General features: G+C 38.2%; 1 protein-coding gene across 1 annotated transcript in view; it reads right to left on the bottom strand.

Annotated features, from left to right (window-relative positions):
- Nucleotides 1–2062: 2062 nt before the first annotated feature.
- Nucleotides 2063–22237, bottom strand: part of LOC124612794 (helicase SKI2W) — a 155663-nt gene continuing 135488 nt past the window's right edge. The window contains exons 18-19 of the mRNA XM_047141196.1: nucleotides 19612–19755; nucleotides 2063–2359 (exon numbers count right to left, since the gene is read on the bottom strand). Of these exons, the coding sequence (XP_046997152.1) occupies nucleotides 2144–2359; nucleotides 19612–19755 (360 nt within the window). The 3' untranslated portion in view covers nucleotides 2063–2143. The remainder of the gene's footprint in view (nucleotides 2360–19611; nucleotides 19756–22237) is intronic.

Below are 22237 nucleotides of genomic sequence, written 5' to 3'. Positions count from 1 at the left end.
TATCCCTGATGGTATTCTATGCAACAAGAAGTAGAGAAAATATGCAAAACAAGCCAAACTCTTCTCCATAAGTCATCAAAATGGGAGAAGCTTCTAGAGGGATAAGATCCTGATCAGAGTTTTTTGATTAGCTTATCCACACTTTGCCTCAATTTTAATTTGTTATGCAACTGGATCACAAGGAATTTTACAAAATGTGGTTAATTTAGTGTATGACTATTAGTGTATTCTGGTGCTAAAAGGCCATTATTGCTTTCTGAAATTGCACAATATGATTGTCTGCAAAGTTAAGGTTTAAATTGTTAGCTGTTATACACTTACAGGACTGTTTAGCTATTACCTGAGCTTGTCTGCTAGATTTGAGTTTGGACCTTTGATTAGTGTACTTGTATCATTAGCAGACATTACGGTTTTTGAATTGTTCTTTAAAACTGCTGAAAAACCCTTTATGTAGGTTAGAAACAAGAGTAGGCCCAGTACCGAACCCTACAGCATTCTACCTGTTATGTCCCCCACAGTGACATTATTTGCACGTCTGGGATACTGCCTGTTGATGAGACCTCAGCTTTTGTTATGCGGTTAAGATTCCATTCATGCAAGAGGGATGTCACCGAAGCTATCAGACTTCAGTTTGCTAAGTAGAATCTTATGATCCCCACAGTCAATGGATTTGGTAAGATCACAAACTACATCATCAGGATAATTTTTTTGTTTAGTCCTGCTAATACTTCATTTGTGATGTTCTGTATTGCTTTCTGTGAAGAGAATCCATTACAAAAGCTAAACTGAGATGTGGTTAACAAGTCCCCACATAAAAAATAGCAGAGGTATAATAAGAAATTACTACTTAAGTACAGAGTATACATTTAAACAGGAATGAGAGATGTTACTACGTGACCAATTTCTGTAGACATGAAAGCAACAGAAAAACATAAGGGATTAAAAATAAATTTTTAAACAGAATATGAAACTATTAAAACACAAACTACCAGTAAATTGAAGTGAAGAACTATTTTAATAGACTATTTATAACTAATAATATTAATAAGTAAAGAGGAAAAATATCCACTCATGAAAACGATGTAGTAGAAAATTTTTAAAAATAAATTAAATGATAAAAAGAGAACCAGTCTAAACTATAAGCAAACAGCAATTAATATTAACTACTGGAAAAACTAAAAAATTGTTACCATTCAAACAAAAAGTCAGGTTATTTGGTATTTAACAAATCAACACTGCTGTTGACACTTCGCTCGCCATTCACAGATTTCTCAACACATTAGTCTTCTGTCTGAAGTACAAACACTTGTTAAGCTGAAATGCAATATAGCTGCATTTAGTACTATATTGAGTCACTAGGACATGAAGTCTTCACTAACACCAGTTTTTGCAAACTTTATGTGGAAAACATCAGTTCCCTTTTGGAATGAAACAGATTTGACAGTAACAGGCCTCAGGACAGCAGCACTGTTTTTTCTCCAACTCTGTGATTCCCATTCATAACAGTTGTCAAAATATGCATGCCTAGTTTATCACAGGCAATTTCAGTATTTTTGTTGAAGTTCTTGAGTACTCTGAAAATGTCAAGCTCTTGAATTGTTGGTATTGTTCCAGACTGCCCATGGACAGTTCTGAGATTTTGCTTTAGCTTGCACACACTGTTCTCACATTCATTCAAGAATTTGGAATAACGTTACAACCAGTCTCAGTTCCTTCATAGTCATGTCTGTGTACAAAATAGTATTTCATGTATACCTGCAGTGTAAAGGTTTGTAATAGACTGGCACAATAACACTGCCTTTAACAGTCATTCATGTGCAGAATTAATGCCATGACAGTCAACTTGGCTGTTTCACTGGTGACAAGGGGATTTTGATATTTGCAAGAAAAATGCAATGACTAACCTCTGCCTTATGACTAGGCACAAAGATGGAGACACAGAATGTAAAGAGAAACATCAGTACACTGTAAAAATGTTATGTTGGACAAACTGTATGGCAGTTAACAGATGGCTATATTAGGGATGACAAAATTGGGAGGAATGATTCACTAGCACATCAAATCAAAACATTGAATAAATTTATTTCTTTGTTTTGTTAATATAATTAACAATAAAATAAATAGTGTACAAAATTTACAGTCTTTAGAACACTGACATTCCACTAGTGTACAAGCTCGCAGCGAACACTATATCACGCTTTATAGCATTTGCTGCTTCTTCCATTTTCTGACATAAAACTGTGTCTCCAATCATTGTTGCTGCATCTTTGACATCACGCAATGTATCATTCAATCGCTGAATGCATCGAACAATTATTCCCTCCTGAACATCTGTCATCTCCATGATTTCTGCGAAAGGCTGTAAACAAAGTGAACAACATACTAAAGTAGATGAAAATAGTCATTGCTTTAAAATAATGACTGACTGACATTAGAAAGATAACATTTTACATGTTTCAAATTCTTTTTCTTGGGACCAGCTCAAATTACTCAGTGGAGTATTCAGTCAAGTATTACACTGGGAGAAAGATAGGGTGAAGTTGTGATCAATATGACCAGTATGGTACATTAATGAGTAACAAACATAAATGTAAGTCTACTTATGCTATTAAGAAGAGATTCTGACTACACTTTACAATCCGAAGCAGTTGTAAGCAAACACCTTAATTAGCCTGAAATTTTCTTCGGTGAAAAAGGTGGCTTCATTTTCAGTAATAATATCCACCTCCTGTTTGTTTCCTTCTACACTTTTCACACTTATAAACGAACACAGTCCTGTTGTTATTTGCACTGCAAAGACTGTATGGATACTTTAATACTGACATTATTTGTTATTGTATTACTGTGTCCCTTCTACAAACCTTTTTGGCAGGTCCAATTGCAACCCATACTGCTGCAAATTGGAGAAAACAGAAAAATTCAAGTTGCACTGAAGTTTCTACAGTTCCATCTCCTTCAAATACTTTTCAGGATAGCTGGCTTTAGTCTAATGCAATATGGACACACAAATAAGCAACAGAAATACATTGATTCTCAAATGCTCAAGTGCCTAGTTCAAGTCTTAAGTTAAAACTCTGTTCAAAAACAGGTCACAGGAAAACATGGGAAATTATTACTCTGCTTTTGTTCTTTCAATTCTGTCAAAAGTTTTGGAAAAAGTAACTGCAATCCATATTCAAGATATTATTGTAAAATGTATTACATTAAGTAACCACTTTGTACTGGTTGGTTGGCTGGTTGATTTGGAGGAGGGGACAAAACAGCGAGGTCATTGGTCCCATTGGATTAGGGAATGATGGGGAAGGAAGTTGGCTGTGCCCTTTCAAAGGAACTGTCTTGGTATTTGCTTGAAGTGATTTACGGAAATCACAGAAAACCTAAATCAGGATGGACAGAAGCGGGTTTGAACCATTGCCCTCCCGAATACCGCTTTGTAGGAAAAAGTACTGTGGAAGTAGTGAAAAAATTTGTTGAAAAAGTAAGTAAAGCATTAAATCAGAGGAGTAAATTTGTAAGTAAATTATACAATCTTACAGAGACTATCAGATCAGTAAACAAACCCTAGTTTATCTGGAAATTAGATAACTATGGAATTAAGGGCAGTGTTCTTCATTAGCTTACCTGCAAAACAAAACATACAGAGTAATTATCACTTTGAATGCAGTGAATTATTATTCTACATGGAATGCAGTACCACAAGGTGTGCCTCAAGGCTCCATCACAGAGTCAATTTTGTTTATAATCTACATAAAATACTTATCCGAAAATATAAATTCTTCATCAGTTCTGTTGGCAGATGATAATTGTGTGTTAATATAAGTTAATATGCATAAAATCTTCTGTGTTCTATTGTGAAAACCCTGAATACCACAGACAATAGTACAATTCAGAATCAAACTTTCAAATTACCAGGATAATTACTGTAAGATCTAACAGTCAGTCAAGGAGACACATGATTCATAATAGTTCACTACAAATTTACTGGTCTTGATCACAATATAAAGAAGAGTTAAGTTGATTATAGCAATGCATTTGAATTTCCTGGCCTACTAAAATTTTATTTTATCTAGCTTCTTCTTTATATTGTGATTAAGACAAATTTATAGTGTAGCCCAGAAAGTAAATCAAATGATGAGGAAGCCATTGTGTGGGAGAGAGCTATGGCTGAGCACGCGGTTTCAGTCATTCTGTGAGCTGAAGCATGTCTGCGATGTCTTTCCTGAGCATTTGGGTGGGGTTCTAAGGGATTCTCCACACTTTGGAGTTGCAAGCTTAATGAGGCACTGTTTGTCTAGCAGTGCCATATGAAATGCAGCAGACACATATTGAGAATAAAGGGAAGGCTGTGAAACTGAATAAAATTCCTAAGATTAAATTTTATCAAGAATTTAAGCTGGAATACACATGCTGAATTTCTAGCAAAGAAATTAAGCAATTTTGCATTTGAACTGAAAATACTAGCAAATGCTACTGGTGTCAACACAAGAAAAATAATTATTTTGAATTTGTCAGTAGGTGTGTTATAGTTTTCTGGGGAAGTTAAAAAAGCAATCTCAGGTACAGGAGTTGTAGAATGAAAAATATTAGATGTGTATTGTACAACCAAAGACTTTTGTTGCCCATTATTTCAGAAACTAAAGCTACTAACTGTGCTCCCTACACCTTTATGAAATTTAAACGGTTTTACACAGCAGACCATAATTATTTGAGGAAAACTTTATGCTTCCTACGTACTAAGTGAATTTATAAGCACAGTCATCACATTATATGGGGTATGAAAGCATATACTAAATCAAATGGCAAAAACAAATTCATTGTGACACCTGATCCACCGTAATAAGTCTACAGAACAGCCTGAGGGAGATATATTGTTATTTAGTACAAGAATTCATAAACTGATAATTTAAGTAAAGTGTCACTTTGTATTAGATTTATTAAATAACTTTCTTTTACTATATTACTTTTAGATTAGTCTTTCTAGCATTGGTTATACACCACTTGTATGAAGTTTTATTACAAATTTCTGACATATCACCTGTACCCCAATCATATGGTTCAGATGTGTATACTATGAAACTAGTAAATCACCATTCACACAGTTCACAATTCTTATTTTATGAAGATGGTGAAAGAATGATAAGACAGTTTTAAATGGTTGGTAGTGACCAACTTTTACTGAGAACACTGAAAGTATTTGACACACTACAACTAGTCACACTAAATCAGTATGATGTATTAAGTAGCCAAATGAAAGGTTGCAGGAAGGGCAACATCTGAAAACTTTATTGTCACTGCAGTCAAATTTTAAATGCATTGTGCCTTAGAATTTCACAGTGGGACTGAAATGTACAATTAAAACTGATTTTACAACTATAATTTGATCATCATCTTCCAGCATGTCAGTTAGTACCACTGCTTCATGTAGCATAAAAAGAATAAATCCTGTATTCAACTGCCTCCTGCACCACCCCCCCCCCCCTTCCCCCACAGCATCACCCACTTCTACATACAGACTCCACAGGCAATTGTACAGTGTTTGTGGAAGGTACCTCATATCAGTATTAGTGATTTTCTGTCCTAAGCCATTTGCTTATTGCATGAGCAAATAATGAGTATCTATACACAGAGGTGACAAAAGTCATGGGATAGTGATATCCACATATAAAGATGGCAGTAGTATTGCGTACGCAAGGTATAAAAGGACAGAGCATTGGCAGAGCTATCATTTGAACTCAGGTGATACACATGAAAAGGTTTTCAGTGTGATTATGGTTGCGCAACATGAGTTACTGGCTTTTGAATAGGGAATGGTAATTGGTGCTAGATGCATGGGACACTCCATTTTGGGAATTGTTAAGGAATTCAATATTTTGAGATCAACAATGTCAAGAGTGTACCAAGAATACCAATCTTCACACATTAACTCTCACCACAGACAATGCAGTGGTTGATAGCCACCACTTAACAACCAAGAGCAGCAGTGTTTGCATAGAGCTGTCAGTGCTAACAGACAAGCAACATTGTGAGAAGTAACAGCAGAAATCAATATGGGATGAATGATAAACTTATCTTTTAGGATAGTGCCATTAAATTTGGCATTAATGGGCCATGGTAGCAAATGATTGATGTGAGTGCCTTTGCTAGCAGCAAGACATTACCTGCAGCACCTCTCCTGGGCTTGTAACCCTAGACTGCGGCCTGGTCAGATGAGTCCCAATTTCAGTTGGCAGGAGCTGATAGTAGGGTTTGAGTGTGGTGCAGATCCCCCAAAGCTATGGACTCAAGTTGTCAATAAGGCACTGAGCAAGCTGATGGTGGCTCCGTAATGGAGTGCACTGTGTTTACACGGAACTGGGTCCTTTGGTCCAACTGAACTAATCATTGATTGCAAATGGTTATGATCAGCTACTTGAAGACCATTTGCAGCCATTCATGGACTTCATGCACCCAAACAATGGTTAACTTTTATGGCTGGCAATGCACCCTGTCAACGGACCACAATTGAAGAACATTCTAAACAATTTGAGCAAATGATTTGGCCACCCAGATCATCTGACATGACTCTCATTAAATATTTATGGGACATAATTGAGATGTCAATTCATGGACAAAATCCTGCACCAGTAACACTTTTGAAGTTATGTATGGGTGTGGAAGCAGCTTGGCTCAATATTTCTGCAGAGGACTCCTGATGACTTGTCGAGTTTCTGCACTACACTGGGCTAAAGGAGGTCTGACTTGATATTAGGAGATATCCCACGACTTTTTTTCATCTCAGTATACACCTCTATATACATGCTAATGTCTCTTATCCTATCATAATGATCCCTAAGCAGGAAATACAATGGTAGCATCAGCATGGTTCCATAGTCTTCCTTGAATACCGGTTCTCTAAATTTACGCTACAAAGTTCCACAAGAATTATATAGTCCTTCTTCCAAGGATTCCCATTTAAGTAACGCGTGCATTTCCGTTACTCTACACTATCTAGCATCTTGTATGAAATTTCCTTTATAGATGCGGTGTGCTTTCCAATAGCACTTTGAACAAATTTAAGCTTTTCATTTGCTTTCCCTACTGCTGACTTTACATGCTCACTGCATTTCATACAACTTGTTAGTATCACTTTTACATTTCAGAATAGATGAAGTATTATGATGCCAAGGAAATTCAGGACATGGTGTTTCAATTGACTTCCCAAAAGCATGCCACTGAGGCACAGCTGACCCACAGAATGTGTATGTTGTTATGTATGTTGTTACATCATTACATGGCAACAATCTTGTAATGACCGTCAACACAGTATTGCACCAAGTGACGGTGCATTCCCTCACTGCCAGACAGCCAAACAGTCACCAGGCTATTATTTATAAGTGCTAATTGAGCCACCCGGCAGAGGTCTGAGTCAGCATCAATAACCAGTGGCTGCTGGACCCTCCAGCATCAGCTGGACAGCCATCATCACGATCAGCCCACCACTTGTACGCCAAAGTCTGAAGTTTGGGGTGCTGTGTTGCCTCACCTTTGCACTACTGCCCAGTGCTTTGGGCTTCACAGGTCAATGCCTGCTGAGTTGTGGGAGTCCTGACCACCAGCTCCTGCCTCAGCACCCAGTGTGACATCACCGCCAAGACACCATGCTACAATGCATTGTTACTTCCCATGAGCGAGAAATTGACAACAGACTATGCTGTAAAGTTTGGATGCCATGGATTGACAATGGGATGCACCATGGGCCAAGAATACACAATTGCATCTGTTCTATCCTTGTTGGAACAACTAGGAGTTAATGAGTGTACCACCTGTCTTGTTGGAGCCACCTTCATCTCTGATGGACTCCTGCATTCCTTGCCAACCCACTGAACCCACCATTTCCAGGTGGTAGGGCCCAATGTCATCCTGCAAACTAGCACTAAAACCTTTTATACCTACTTGCTTACAGGATGTGAGATGCTCAATATATTCCCCACAATCTTGTAATTGGGTATCATCAGATTCTTCCTCTTTGGTAAAGCCATTATTTTGCAACCAACCGCATTTAAAGAAATCTGTCATTAATTACACCAAGCAGTGATTTTGAAAAAGTTTTCTGCACTGACAATTGTCCACTGACTTTACTTTTGTGTAGACAACAACATCATCAATAAAAAATCTTATAGTGCTTTTGATCATTCCCGATAAATTGTTTATGGAGATGACTAGAGGCCCTCTTAGTTTTCTTTGGGAACTTAAGATGTTACTGTCATTTCTGTTCAACATTCAATATTCACTATACCATAATGGGTTCTATTAGTCAGATATTCATTGAATCAATTATATATCTATGAAGATATGATAGTGTCTTGGTTAGTAGTCAACCATGCACTACAGGGTTCCACCTGTTCGCCTGCATTTACTGTTGGCAAGATTGCAGAGTATAAATAGGGGAGGCTGTGATACATATGATGTACTTTTCCTGAATCCATACTGAGAGAAACTTGTTTCCATCCAGGAACATTATAAAGTGTGACCTTAGAATATGTTCTAAGATCCTACAGCAGATAGTTATCAGCAATACTGCTCCATAATTCTGTGCATTCAATCTTTTATGGTTTTTAAACAGGTGTGCTGCACTCTTTTCCAGTTGTAAAAGACTAGTTGCTGCACAAGACATTCTCGAGCTGGGAAAAAGAGCTAATTCTGAAGCACATTCTAACGAATTTGACCAGGGACAGGTATCTTGTTTGGTTTTGTTCAATACTGCAATACTAATAGGTATACCCCTCATTCATAACATTTGGTACAGTAGTGTCCTTGTGTGTAAATACATTTTTAAATGCAGGATTTAGAATTTATGCTTTCCATTTGCTGTCTTCAGTTTCAATACCAGACACAACCAAGAGAGATTGAATGGAAGTTTTGGATCCATAAACTGACTTTACATATGACGACAACTTCCTACAATTTTCTGATAGATTTTTCACCATCATCTATGAAAACTATTGTAGGCTCAAGCATTACACTTCCGATGAATGGATGCATTGCTGCTACGTTTTCTTTATATGTTTCCCTACAGCCTCTTTTGTAGCAAGATAGTAGTAGTCTCTGCTTTCTGTCTTTTAGTACTTGATACATATTTATCTAGCCTGCAGTTTATAACATCTTTCAGCTTTAACCACAATTGTTCTGCATTTGCCAGATCAGAACTAAATGTTCTGAGTTGTTTTTTCATACTTTTATGACTCAACCATGAAAATTGTTTGCAATGCAGTATCTGGTATTGACCAGCCAGTGGTCACTATGAGACTAAAAGAAGGTGGTGCTCATGGTGACGTAATGCCACGATTGTCACCAATGGCAAAAAGGAGTGTTGGTGGAGAGTACTTTATGTACCTTTGTCTCCTTCCCTCACCCCCTTTTTCTGTTCTGGTTATGAATGGTTCAATGACTGTTGACGAGAATATGTGAGAACTTGATCACCTAAATTTTACCTGTGTGCTTTTTTCACAAGATATATTTAAGAGGAAGCAATATATTGGTGAACTCTTCTAGGCAAGTATGCTCTCTCAATTTTTACTGCGAACCAAATTGTAATGCACAACACGTTTTTTAGTGTCTGCCACTGGAGTTGGACAAGCATACTTGTGACACTTTCACGATAACTAAATGAACCTGTGATGCAACGAGTTGTTCTTCCTTGAATTTTCTGTATTTCTTCGATCAAGTCTTCATGGCACAGGTCCCAGATTGACAAGCAATATTCGAGTATTTGTTCAATGAGGGTATTGTAAACTACCTTCTCCGTGAGTGGACTACACTTCCGAAGGGTTCTTCTAATAAATCTCAATCTGGCATCTGAATTGTCTGCAATTATTTCTGTGGAGTCATTCACTTTAAATTACACATTATACATACTCCCATATATTTAACATATGTGACTGATTCCAGTGATTGTTCTGCAATTGTGTTTTCATACAATAATAGGTCTTGTTGACGGGCAATTGCCAATACTTGCACTAAATGTAAATCCTCTGCAGGTGTTCAAGCATTTCACTACAATTCTGTAAGAACAGACTCATCTGGGAAAACCTTCATGCAACTTCTGACTTTACCCACTAGGTCATTCATATACATTTTGTGAAAAGTAATGGTCTTATAACATTTCCTTCAAGGTTGTATGAAACTTTTATGTTTGAAGATTTCCCTCCATTAGGACTCACATGCTGTGTTCTACTTGCTAGAAACATTGGAACTCAATTAAAAATTTGGTCTGCTGATATTCCATGGATACATATTTTGCTCACTAGGCATCAATGTGAACTACATCAAATGCCTTTCGAAAGTTAAGGAACACAGTATAAACATGGGCCTTGAAATACAGTGACTTACGGGTCACTTGGACTAACAGAGCAAGTTGAGTTTTACGTGATTGTTATTTGCAGAATCCATGTTGATTCTTACAGAGGAGATTTTTGGTCTCCAGAAAAGTTATATGTAATATGCAAGCATAAAATGAATTCCAAATTTCTACAGTATACTGATGTCAGCAATGTAGACCCGTAGTTCTGTGTGTGTGTTTGGCCATCCTTCTTGGAAATGTGCACATTTTTCAAATCTTTGAGAATGCTTCACTCCTCCAGCAACCTACAGTACACTGATGGTAAAGCAAATTCTTTTACATACTTTTTGCAGACTCATATAGATATCCAATTAGGTCCAGTCATCTTTCTTCTGTTGAGATATTCCACTTGATTTTTCTGTCCCCCATTCACTTATATTGACATTTGTCATTTTGACATCTGTGTTTCTTCTCATATCTGCTAAACACAAATATTGTTCTACCTTTCTTTACGTTCCTATTTACTGCTGTATTCTTTGAAAAAAGTGTCAAATATTTTGTGAGGTGGTAGTGGGGGGAACTCAGTCCATATTCGTCTCCGAAACTGTAAAACACATCTCTTCTACTGCAAGCTCTTTGTTTTCCATGTTATGGGAGGACATAGTATGGACAAGAACAAGAAAAAAATGTCCAGTAAATATGGGCTCTAACTTGCATATCTCTTGGGGTATGAGCACTTGTTTATCTGTGAAACAAGTCTCTTCAGCTGAACATGTGCTTGTGTGAGAAAATCCTGCACCTGAACTTCCATACAATCAAAGACGAGATGGAACTTCAAACAGATTTATTAACTCTCCACATTTGCAGTGTTACTATAACAAGAAGAATCACTGAATCTCTGCAAACAACAAAGAGTAAAAATCGGTAGTTGCTCTGCTATTCTCAGAGCAAATATGGCGCATCGCTGCACGCGAATCACCATGCCCCTAGCAGTGAAAACACTCGGCGTAAGGACGGCATTCTACAGTCTTCATTTTGCACTTACGTGTGAACTTTGACATGACTATTCCACATGCCGACTGCAGTGTCAGTGTGTAGTAGTCACTATAGGAGCCCCTTTGGAGAGAGTGGAGCGTGGTAAGTCTTCTCTCTATCTGTCCGGAAAATGAACATGTCTTCCTGAGCGAGTCATGCAGTTTGCTTCGTCTTGATGTGGTTGAAGTAGTAGTGAAATAAGAAGCTGGATTATAGTCTCTTCCTTCTCTTCTCTTCTCTTGAAATCTTTGGCAGTGAAGTCGGCACCTCTTTGAACATGTAGGCTGGCTTAACTCTATTCATTGAAACTGTAGGTTGTTTGCTATTAATAAGAATGTCCATGGTATGTAAACTTCTGCGCAATGCACGGTGTGGTCCAGAGTAATGTTGTTTCAGTGGCAGTTTGACAGCATCTGTGTGAAGCATAATGTGCGTGCATGTGTCCAGACTTTTATGCATGAACGTCGTGTGCTGTCTGTACCTAGTGGCTTTCCCTGGTTTCACGCAGTCCACAGTCTCCTGTAAAGTATGTAGGAGTTGTGGTTGATTGTTAACATTGCATATCTTTGTGGCATTGACGAATTCACCCAGTAGACGCAGCGACTCTCGATATACAAGTTCTGTTGGGGAAGCCGCAATGTCTGGTTTGAATGCAGTCCTTAGGCCAAGTAGAACAATGGGCAGTGCTGAAATTAATGGGGTCCCGTGGCACATCTGTGCTGCCTTCAAAGTGCAGTGCCATCTTTCCAGCATGCCATTACTAGCTGAGTGGTAGACAGTGGTTGTATGCTGTGAGTATCTGCAGGACTTGGCTAGCAGAATGAACAATTCAGACTCAAACTGCCTCCCTGTTGGTTGTTATATGGAGAGGGCAACTGAATCTGGCAGCCGTGATGACATGAAAGCTGCTGCTAGCATTTCTGCTGAAATGTCGTCAGTAGGTACTGCTTTCGGCCAACGCGTGTACCTGTCGGTCATTGTCACTAAATAGTGACGGCTGTCTGAGGGAGGCAATGGTCCTACCACATCTCAGTGAATGTGAGCAAAATGCGAGCTGACATCCGGGAACTCCCCTATTGGAGCATGCACTTGGCGGGCAACTTTACATAACTGGCAACACACACAAACTCTAGTCCACTGATGACAATCTCTGTCCATGCCCAACCACACAAACCTCTTTGACACCAGCTTAACCATTGCACACACTCCTGGGTGATACAGGTTATGGAGGTTATCAAACACTGTTTGGCGGTACATATGGTCGTGATCTGCCATGCACTAGACCTTGCTAGTTTCACCCGGAATGTCGACCAATGCAATTTTAGCGAATTTTTGTCATCGCAAATTATTGCTTGTAGTTCAAGGTCTTCTTGCTGCACAACTGCTAGCTCTGTCATGTTCAATGGTTGTGAAATACCAGATACTCTAGATAAGCAGTCGGCCACCATGTTGGTCAATCCGGCAATGTGCAGCAAGTCTGTAGTGAATTGCCTTATAAACTCGAGTTGAGAGTACTGACATGGTGAGCACTTGTCACTGTTCTTACTGAATGCGTATACCAATGGTTTGTGATTGGTATAAACCGCGAAACCCCGTGCCTCAACCTGTGGTCTGAAGTGCTTGATTTGTCCTCTGGTGCAACCAGGATCTGCGTGTAAGCCTTCACACAGTCAATGACACTAAATATTGTTGAGCCAGGAAGAACATGATTGTAATCACGTAATAATGGTACTGGGTAGTGGTCAGGAATAGTCATGGCATTCAGCTCTCGATAACTGCCGCCACATGGACACTGGGCTCCACCTTTTTTACTTACTAGGTGTAATGCTGATGCCCACAGACTGGACAATGGGCGAATAATTCCCTCCTTCAACGTAAGATCAAACTCTGCCTTTGCTATTGTGAGGAATCTGGGCACTAATTTGGGCATAAGGATCTGGACACGTGCACACACATTATGCTTCACACGGACGCTGTCAAAGCGCCACTGCAACCATCCTACACTGGACCACACCATGTGCTGCGCATGAGTTTACATACCAGGGACATTCTCATTAATGGCAAACAAGCTACAGTTTCAATGAATAAAGTTAAGCCAGCCTACATGTTCAAAAACGTGCCAATGACACTTCCAAAGATTTCCAGAGAGGAGAAGGATGGGACTACAATCCAGCCTCCCAGTCCACCACCACCTCAACCACATCAAGTTGAAGCAAAATGCATGACTCGCTCAGCAAGACACATTCATTTTCCTGCCAGGTACAGAGAAGACTTATCGCACTCTGCTCTCACCAATGGGGCTCCTTTGGCAACTGCTAAATAGTGACAGTGCAGCTGGCACGTGTGATAATCACTCGCATCGATGTACGCACATGAGTGCGAAATCAAGACAGTAGACTGCACTCCTTATGCTGAGTGTTTTCCATCAGAGAAGCTGTTATAATGTCTTGGGCCTCTGTGGCATATCGCTGGTCGAGCTGGCTTACAACCAAAGAACATTTTGTGTTATCAGCGATTATTCCAGCATAGGAAAAGCCTGCCTCTACCTGAGCAAACCACAATATGGGATTGTGGGCCAAATGGGTGGCCAGGTGTGATTCTGTAGATGATTCCATCGATGTTTGCTAGTTCCATAAGGCTAAATTTTGTTGGGGTCACCACTGACGATAGGTATAACTGTGAGAGAAAATCCCACACTTGAACTTCTGTACAATCAAAGATGAGATGGAATTTCAAACAGATTTATTAACTCTCCACATTTGCAGTTGTGTGCAACCATTACTGTAACAACAGGTCACAGAATCTCTACAAACAACAAAGAATAAAAATAAGTAGTTGCTCTGCTATTTTAAGAGCAAATGTGGCGCATCACTGCAGACAAATCACCATGCCCCTAGTGGTGAAAACACTTGGCGTAAGGAAGGCATTCTACTGTCGGGTCATTCCATGCCAAGTGGTCTAAACCTTCCCACCATCATGTCTCCAATTTTCTTCAAATTTTATCTGTAGCACTAGTCAAGTGCTAAATTAAGTTTCTCAAGATTTCAAGCCTCTAGCTGCAATACTTGCTGATCTACACCCCCTTGTCTGAAGGGTAGTAAGTTCGCATGCGCGCGACATCAGACAAAATGCCATTTTTGGGGTCTCATAAAATTGAAACCAATTCATAAGAATGGTTAGTAAGATGAGACCCTGTACAGTTTTTTGTGCTGATTCAAACGAAATTAATTATAAGATTACTGATGCAAAATCCGGTCAAACAAGTCGACTCAAAGTGTACCCCTAATTCTGTCGTGACTTAATGCGACAAATTTTGACCAATATTCAGACTGCAATAATTTCCTTGCAGATAAAGATATGGACTTGAACTTTTTACCAAGTCTTATCTTTGTGCTGGACATAATACAGCTGGATTTCCAACTACCCAGGCTTTATAGTCGCCTTGCAAAATCTCTTCAAATTTGGCAGTGTCAGCGCAAATGGCTTTATTTACCAAAGTTCAAAGCCCATTACTACAAAATAGTCAGCCTGGATTTAATTGTGAATAGTATCATCTGAAAGAGAAACTCTTGCTCTACAAGATGGATATATTTTTCTTTTGCAACGCTTCCATTAAGTGCTTATTTACTCAGGTCAAAGTATCTTATATTTTGTGTGCGCAGTGCCCTGCGTTGGTCCATGATGGCTGAGCCATTACTGGTTATCACAATAAAACCAGCATCCCCATCGCCATAGGGGCCACGCCCGATAGCCATGCAGTAACAGCCACGGGTGGGTATCTTTACTGCAGGTTCCCAAGCCTGATTACAGGGTGTCTTTACCACAGGATCCCAAGCCTGATTGTGGGTTTCTTTATGCAGGTTCCCAAGCCTGTCTTCCTCAGTTACTTCATCATTCTGGAAGCATCGTTGATTTGCAAGAGAATGCTTTCAGGAAAACTGTATTGCCGACCAGATGATGTCACTGATGGAGCTGGAATAACACCAATGATAAGTTGTTCTGGAATCCAGCAAGTATCACGTCTTAAGGGCCAATAAAATGAACTTGCAGGACCATGAGGATGCATAAAGCTTATGAAAGCATCTTTCTGTTCGACTGAGATTTCAACGATGTTTCCAATCCACCATTTCTTTTCATAAATGCAAGCAACATACTGCCCAGGCTGAAGATCCATGACTTGAACTACTACTTCAGCAGCACTAATTTTGGCCAAAAAAGATGTCGCATCATTAGAAACTCTACTGACCTTAATTGTCGTCATATCAATGGGCAAAAATGGTGGTTTTCTCTTGTGCCAGCTAGAGTGTGCCCTTGCAGGAATCTTTCTTCTTGAGAAGCTTTTTCTTCTTCAACTTCCTCTTTGCTGATGAAAAAGAATTTGATTCCATTGATATTATCATTGCAGAAGTTGAAAAGATCTTTGGGTGTTAGAATCTGGTTTTCATATGGACGTTGCAAACTTGCTCTTGCTGCCAACCGTTTTGTTGTGCCTCCAATGCCATCACAAGGCGACTTTCCATGGCTTGTTCCAAAGAAATTCCATTCTGCTGTTATTTCAAAATCTTCTTTGTGATAGCATAAGTTGAGAAAATTCTTGAAATTCTTATATTGTGCAGCTGAACCATCACTGAAGTAGTGGATGTGGCTTATTTTGGAAAATTGCATCTTCAGGTAATTGATTACTTTTCCAATGTAAACATGGACAGTAATCGTATCGTGTCGAAGGCAGTCACTAATAACACAAAGATTCACACATTGCACCTCTTCGTTTTCACAGTAGTAGACTACAAATGGATGAACTGTTGCTTGACTGTTTTCCCAGTGAAAGCCTTGCACTGCATCTTGAACAATAAATGAATAGTTTTCAGCAAAATCCATTAGTATTATGAATTCGCCTTCTTTCAAATCAGTTTTGAGAGCTTTCAGGTGCTGGCTTTGATGCTTGGCAATGTAGTGATGACAAGACAGGTTCCAAATTTTTGCTGCAATATCTTCAACATACTCTTCTGTTGAAAGCTGCTTTGTTTCTAAAGTATCCCTGTCGGTATGAATCCATTGTTTGTACTCAATCAGTTCTTCAGGGTCATTATCTTCAAAATATGTTGCAATAACTGCTTCTACACCTTCTGGACCAGGGCAGTTTTCACAACGATGAAGCATACAATCCTTGTTTTCCAAGCTGCAAACAGCTTTGCTAAGAATTTCCTTGTAGTCTTCATTGATTGATGCACCAGTGAGCATAAGCTTGACATTTTGGTGTATTGTACAGACACAAACTGAGTGCATTCCAGCAGAGCCAACTGTAACACACCATTTTGGTCTAAGCTCGCAAAACTTTGAGAAGCCAATTTCTGGTCCATTTTGCTTCTGATAAGACACGTACATTTCCTTCAAATTGCAAAGCAACAACCGCTTTTGCTTGTACACCTTTGTTCCTGAAATTCTCACAGGCACACAGTCTTTCTTCCCTGGACAAAGTCTGCTGAATTCGTCATCTTGAAAAAAGTCATGTACTTTCTGGACAACTTCATCTGAAAGCTTCCTTCCTTGCCGATTTGCTGGAAAAGCTAGAACACCTTGCTCATTCTTCAGTTTTCTCGCTTGCTTTACCATTCTTTCTGATACATTAAATGCTGTTGTCGTATCTTTAATTGTCCAGCTTCTTGGAACCAAGGTCAATATTTGAACTTTTGTCCTACGATTTGACACTTTACATTTTTCTTTCAACTCTTCTATAAGATTATCAAGATCTGCACAATTATTGCATGGGCGACTTTTACTTGAACTTGGCTGTTCATCGTAATTGATTCCTACAGCAGCAGCAATTTGATTCCCAATTAAACTTTGTGCATCCAAGATCTTTCTTTTTGCATAGCTTTGCTTATCTCTTTTACTTAGTTGTCTTCTTTTCAATGGTGAAGCACCAATAAATGATAAACTTTTGTTGATGGCTGGTTCAGTTTCATCCGTTGTGAAATCTTGTTCAGATTGGGTTGATAGTGATGATGAATCTTCTAGCTTTTGGTTCAGTGCCGACATGCAGCGAGGGCAAAGCTTCTGACCAGGTTTTATATCAATCACTTCTTTTTTCTTTAACAGGCAAAGTTTGGCAGCTGTTTCATTATCAAGCAGTCTAAGTCCAGCTTTTACATTGTGATTCCTCTTCTTGAATGGATTGCAACATTTCTTTTGCATCGCTTGATATTCATGTAGGAAGAGGGCTTCATGGTGGAAGCAAATGATGGAATTTTCGTCAAGTTTGGCTTCTGAACGCGAAACAAGCAATTTCTGGTCACATTCTGTGAAATCACTAAACGCTTTGAATCCAGTCTTCTTAGCATAGAAGATAACATGGCACTTCGATGCAGCAGCATCTTTTCCAATTGAACAGGGGGCCAACGATTCTTCTTCTTCATTAACTTCTGACATCTCTCACTGGCCAATCACTGAATAAAACACGAATGAAATATCCAATTATATCAGTAATTCTAAGCGACTATTAAGATTCAAATTCCTAGAAATGAAGAAAAATTAGTGCATCGCGCATACAAAATATAACAACTTTGATGTGAGTTAATGAGTACTTAATGGTCGCGTTGCAAAAAAAACAAATGTCAGTCTTGTAGAGCAAGAGTTTCTCTTTTAGGTGATACTATTCACAAGCAGATTCAGGCCAACTATTTTTTAGTAATTGGCTTGAAACTTTGGTAAATTTTACCGTTTGTGCTGACACTGCCTAATTTGAAGAGATACTGCAGGGCGACCATATGGCCTGGATCATTGCAAATCCGGCTGCATTATGTCTAGCACAAGCATGAAGCTTGGCCAAAAGTTCAAGTCCATATCTTCAACTGCAAGGAAATCATTGCAGTCTTAATATTGGTCAAAATTTGTCGCGTTGTGTCACGACAAATTTTGAAGTATACTTTGAGTCGAGTTATTTGACCGGGGTTTGCATGAGTAATGTTATACATAATTTCGTTGGAATCAGCAAAAAAAACTGTACAGGGTCGCATCTTACTAACCATTCTTATGAATTAGTTTCGATTTTATTAGACTCCAAATATGACATTTTTTTTATGTTGCATGCACACGGACTAAGTACACTTCAGACAAGGGGGTCTAGATCAGCAGCTATTGCAGCTAGAGGCCTGAAATCTTGGGAAACTTACTTCAACACTTGACTAAAGCTACAGTTAAAATTTGACGAAAATTGGAGACCATGATGGTGGGAACTTTTTTCAGTTTTAGACCACTTGGTGTGGAATGACCCTGTCTTCATTTCACATTCAAGCACGAACTTCAACATGAGTGACTATCCTTCCTCTAAAAATATTTGATGCTTCTTTTTAAAACCGTGTATAATGGTCCTATGATCACCGATTCCCTGTTCTACATGAACTGAGTCAAACAGTTTGGGTCTGTAACCAGAAGATCTAAGATGTTACCTTCGCAAGTCAGTTCTCTGACTGCTCAAGGTAATTTTCAGTTGAGGAATTTGGAACAGTTTCACACAGTTCCCTGTCCTCATTATTTGTCATAATCACCGAGTCTCCCACTCTACAGATATTATGTTGAAATCTTCTCCTAATGTTGTAAAATGATCAGCAAATTTACACATAACATTCTCCAAGTTTTTCGTCAAATGGTACACTACTGTGGCTAATGACGAAAAATCTCTGAAGAAAAACATTAAATCACACAAGATAAATTGTATAAGTTTAAGTATTTCAGCCACAAGTATTCTTCTTCATTAACCAATTTATTAAACATAAGAAACATTAAGTAGGTAATTGTTTTGCGCGTTCTCTACATGGATTTTTCAGAGTAGAATTATTATAATTTTAATACAACGATTAGGTGACAAGCTCTTATTGAACAACACTGTTTTATAAAAGAAACAGATACAGCTAATACAATATGGCATGGGGCTTTTGAAGGCAATGTAAACAATGGACAAAGTGGAACACCTAAAATTTTGTTACAGATCAAAAGCTTTGCTACAATCTGGTAATCCTGCAAGAATTTACTTTTAGTACATTTCATTCCTTTGTTATGTGATACTTATAAGATATATAGCAACAAAAATATGATGTATCATTACGCAGTATATAAAGTCATAGTACTTTCATGAATCACAATTAGGTTACATTACGCACCGTATTAGGACACTAATCCTAGAAAGATATGATTCAATTACTGCTAAACAAAGTTTGAAATACAGCATTATGAAGTGGACGTAAACTAAAATGACATACCTTTCCCATTGCCCATTCATAAACAACTTCCATTAGTCCAAAATTAAGTTCTTCAACACTGGACTCGTCATCCTGGTTTCCAATATTAAGGCTGATTTCGGCATCCCTTAATTCTTTCTCAGTTTCCATAACTTTCTGTTTGGCCTATAAGAACATCAATAATAGACACATCTCTGTAGCAAATATAACAATACATTGTTTTTAAAAGAATGCCAGTCTTAATGCCAGATCTCCAAACTTATCCAATGGTCATTAGCAGACATACATCTTTTTATATACATACGATATAAAAAGACTTGTCTCACATTACAACATGGACACAAACTTATGAAGTCATTATTTATAGTTAAATCTCCAGTTTAATAACAGAAAGCAAAAATGCTAACCATACAAGAAGACAGTTAGTATAAAGCATTTACACAAAACATGGCATACAAGCACAATGACTACAGCCTGAATTTTTATGCACTATCAAATTGTAAAAGATGAATTCATACCTGCTGCGTCATACCATTAAACACGCAGAATCACAATGTGGCAGCAAAACAATAAAAATAGTACACAACAACAGTCAATTTCTTCAAATCCTTTTAACTTAGCCTCATTCTTTTATCAGACAAAACATTTCTGTACATAGAAAATGACCTTACTATGTCACAAGAAGTGACAATACGCAATTAAGTGAAGACATTTCAGATAAAGTCAAATCAAGTTGAAGGTAATTTACATTTTTTCCTTTTGCTGTCATCTTCATAAACTCAAAACCACGATTTGATCTTATCTTTTGTTTCAACACCCACTTCTCTTCAGTAATTGTCAGAGATTTCATGAGTTGCTTTGTTATTGCCACAGGCTAATGTGCAAAATTTGATAGGATGTGAATTGGTCTTTCTTCACATGGTTTTCTTGAATGCCACTTCTGCAAGTAGTATTAGTGGCTTTGAAAGTGTCTACAACCCAAAACTGGAAGAAAAAATAGTTACGGGGCAGTAATGGAAGGCTTTTCAATAGTATGAAGTAAACAGTTGTTAACTCCAATAAATATGGGGGACTGTATGGTCTTTTACCAACTTAACTTCATCAACATTATCATAGTGAAAGAGGGCTGCATTTTCCAGGAACCCAATCTGGTTAAAATAGGTTGTGGTGGAAAAGCTAAATATCTCAGTGTATCTCTAAATGTGGCAATACAAATAAGTGCTTTCAAGAATATCTTCAGTAGCAAAAAAGTCAGCATACTGATGTAATTAATACTGTCAGAAATAATATCAAACATTTGTATTTTGTCTGTTGTTTACCTTGTTTGTGCCTTCACATTGTTATATTGTAGGCACACTGTTTCAGCTACATGACATTGCACATATGCTGAACATGTAACAAGCTTTAGGTTAGCATCAAATATTTTAACTGCTATCCTGGTCTTCATCAAATATGGGGTGGCACCACTTAACAACAATAATCCCTTTTTTTATTTAAATTTATCAGCATGAAGTATACTGACTTTTATGAACATCAACCAAGCTGAAGCATGGTATATGGGCTCACTATGAAGTTTACAGACTGCAACAAAATTTGCAAAACTGCTCATGGTCTGTTCTTTTGGTACAATTCACATGAAAAAAGAAACCTCCAACAAAGGGGATATGATAAAAATTATTGCAATATGTGTACTAAGGCCATAAAAATGATATACCATGCATATAAAGATCTAAATTAATTTCGTTGTACTGATGAATTCTTCAAAACATGCATTTATTCCCCAAAAAGGCCAAAATGATAATGACTAATGGGATCTAATACATAAATGTTGTAGAGGTATTAAATATACAACTTTGAACTGCAAATTGCTGTCATTTTTCTTGCAGCACATTTGAGTTACAACACTTGCAATTGGTAACCTGGCAATATTATGGTGCAAAACAACAGTGTTAGAAAAGAGACAGAAAGCTCAAACATTTCTTTCATCCATCCTATGAGCTTCCACAGAGTTTGCACCAACCTCCATTCCTGGCCAAAGCCAGAATCTGCACACTCTTAGAGATGCGCAGTGCACGAGTCAAACTAAGTGATGTACTGCTCTGCGCATTTACTGACAAAGATTTGAAGGCAAACATAGGTTAATCCTCTGCAGAACTACACTACTAAATCAGCCTAGAAAAGCTTTCCCAGCCCCGTTTTAACTTGTGAGATGATAGAAAATTTAAAAAGTCTAATAGCTATGCAACTAGTCTTGATCAGTTTCCAAGACCTGACCACTGGACTGGAATATGTACTCTACTAGTGGTTCGCAAATTGACTCCAACTGTATCCCAAACACTTCTGCCAATTACAACCATGAAAAAAAAAAAAAACGAATAAGTGTTTGAAGTCAATAGCAAAAATATTACAGAAATCAACACTCAAATTTTCACAAAATGAATGTAATTTATAGGGTTTAACTAAACTTTGCTAAATCTGCCTCATTCACTGAATATCACCTCCAGTCAGCTATTCAACCCATGATCTGGTATAAGGGCTTTGCCCACTGAACACGTGCGTGCTCACAGAAACACGGCACTTGTCTTGATGACTGGAAATAACAAGACCAAAATTCCACATCCGCAAATGGGAACACATTCGCAGGTTC

Source organism: Schistocerca americana, chromosome 4 (assembly GCF_021461395.2).
Source record: "Schistocerca americana isolate TAMUIC-IGC-003095 chromosome 4, iqSchAmer2.1, whole genome shotgun sequence".
In the NCBI taxonomy this organism is placed as follows: domain Eukaryota; kingdom Metazoa; phylum Arthropoda; class Insecta; order Orthoptera; family Acrididae; genus Schistocerca; species Schistocerca americana.
This window is presented reverse-complemented; position numbering and strand designations above follow the sequence as displayed.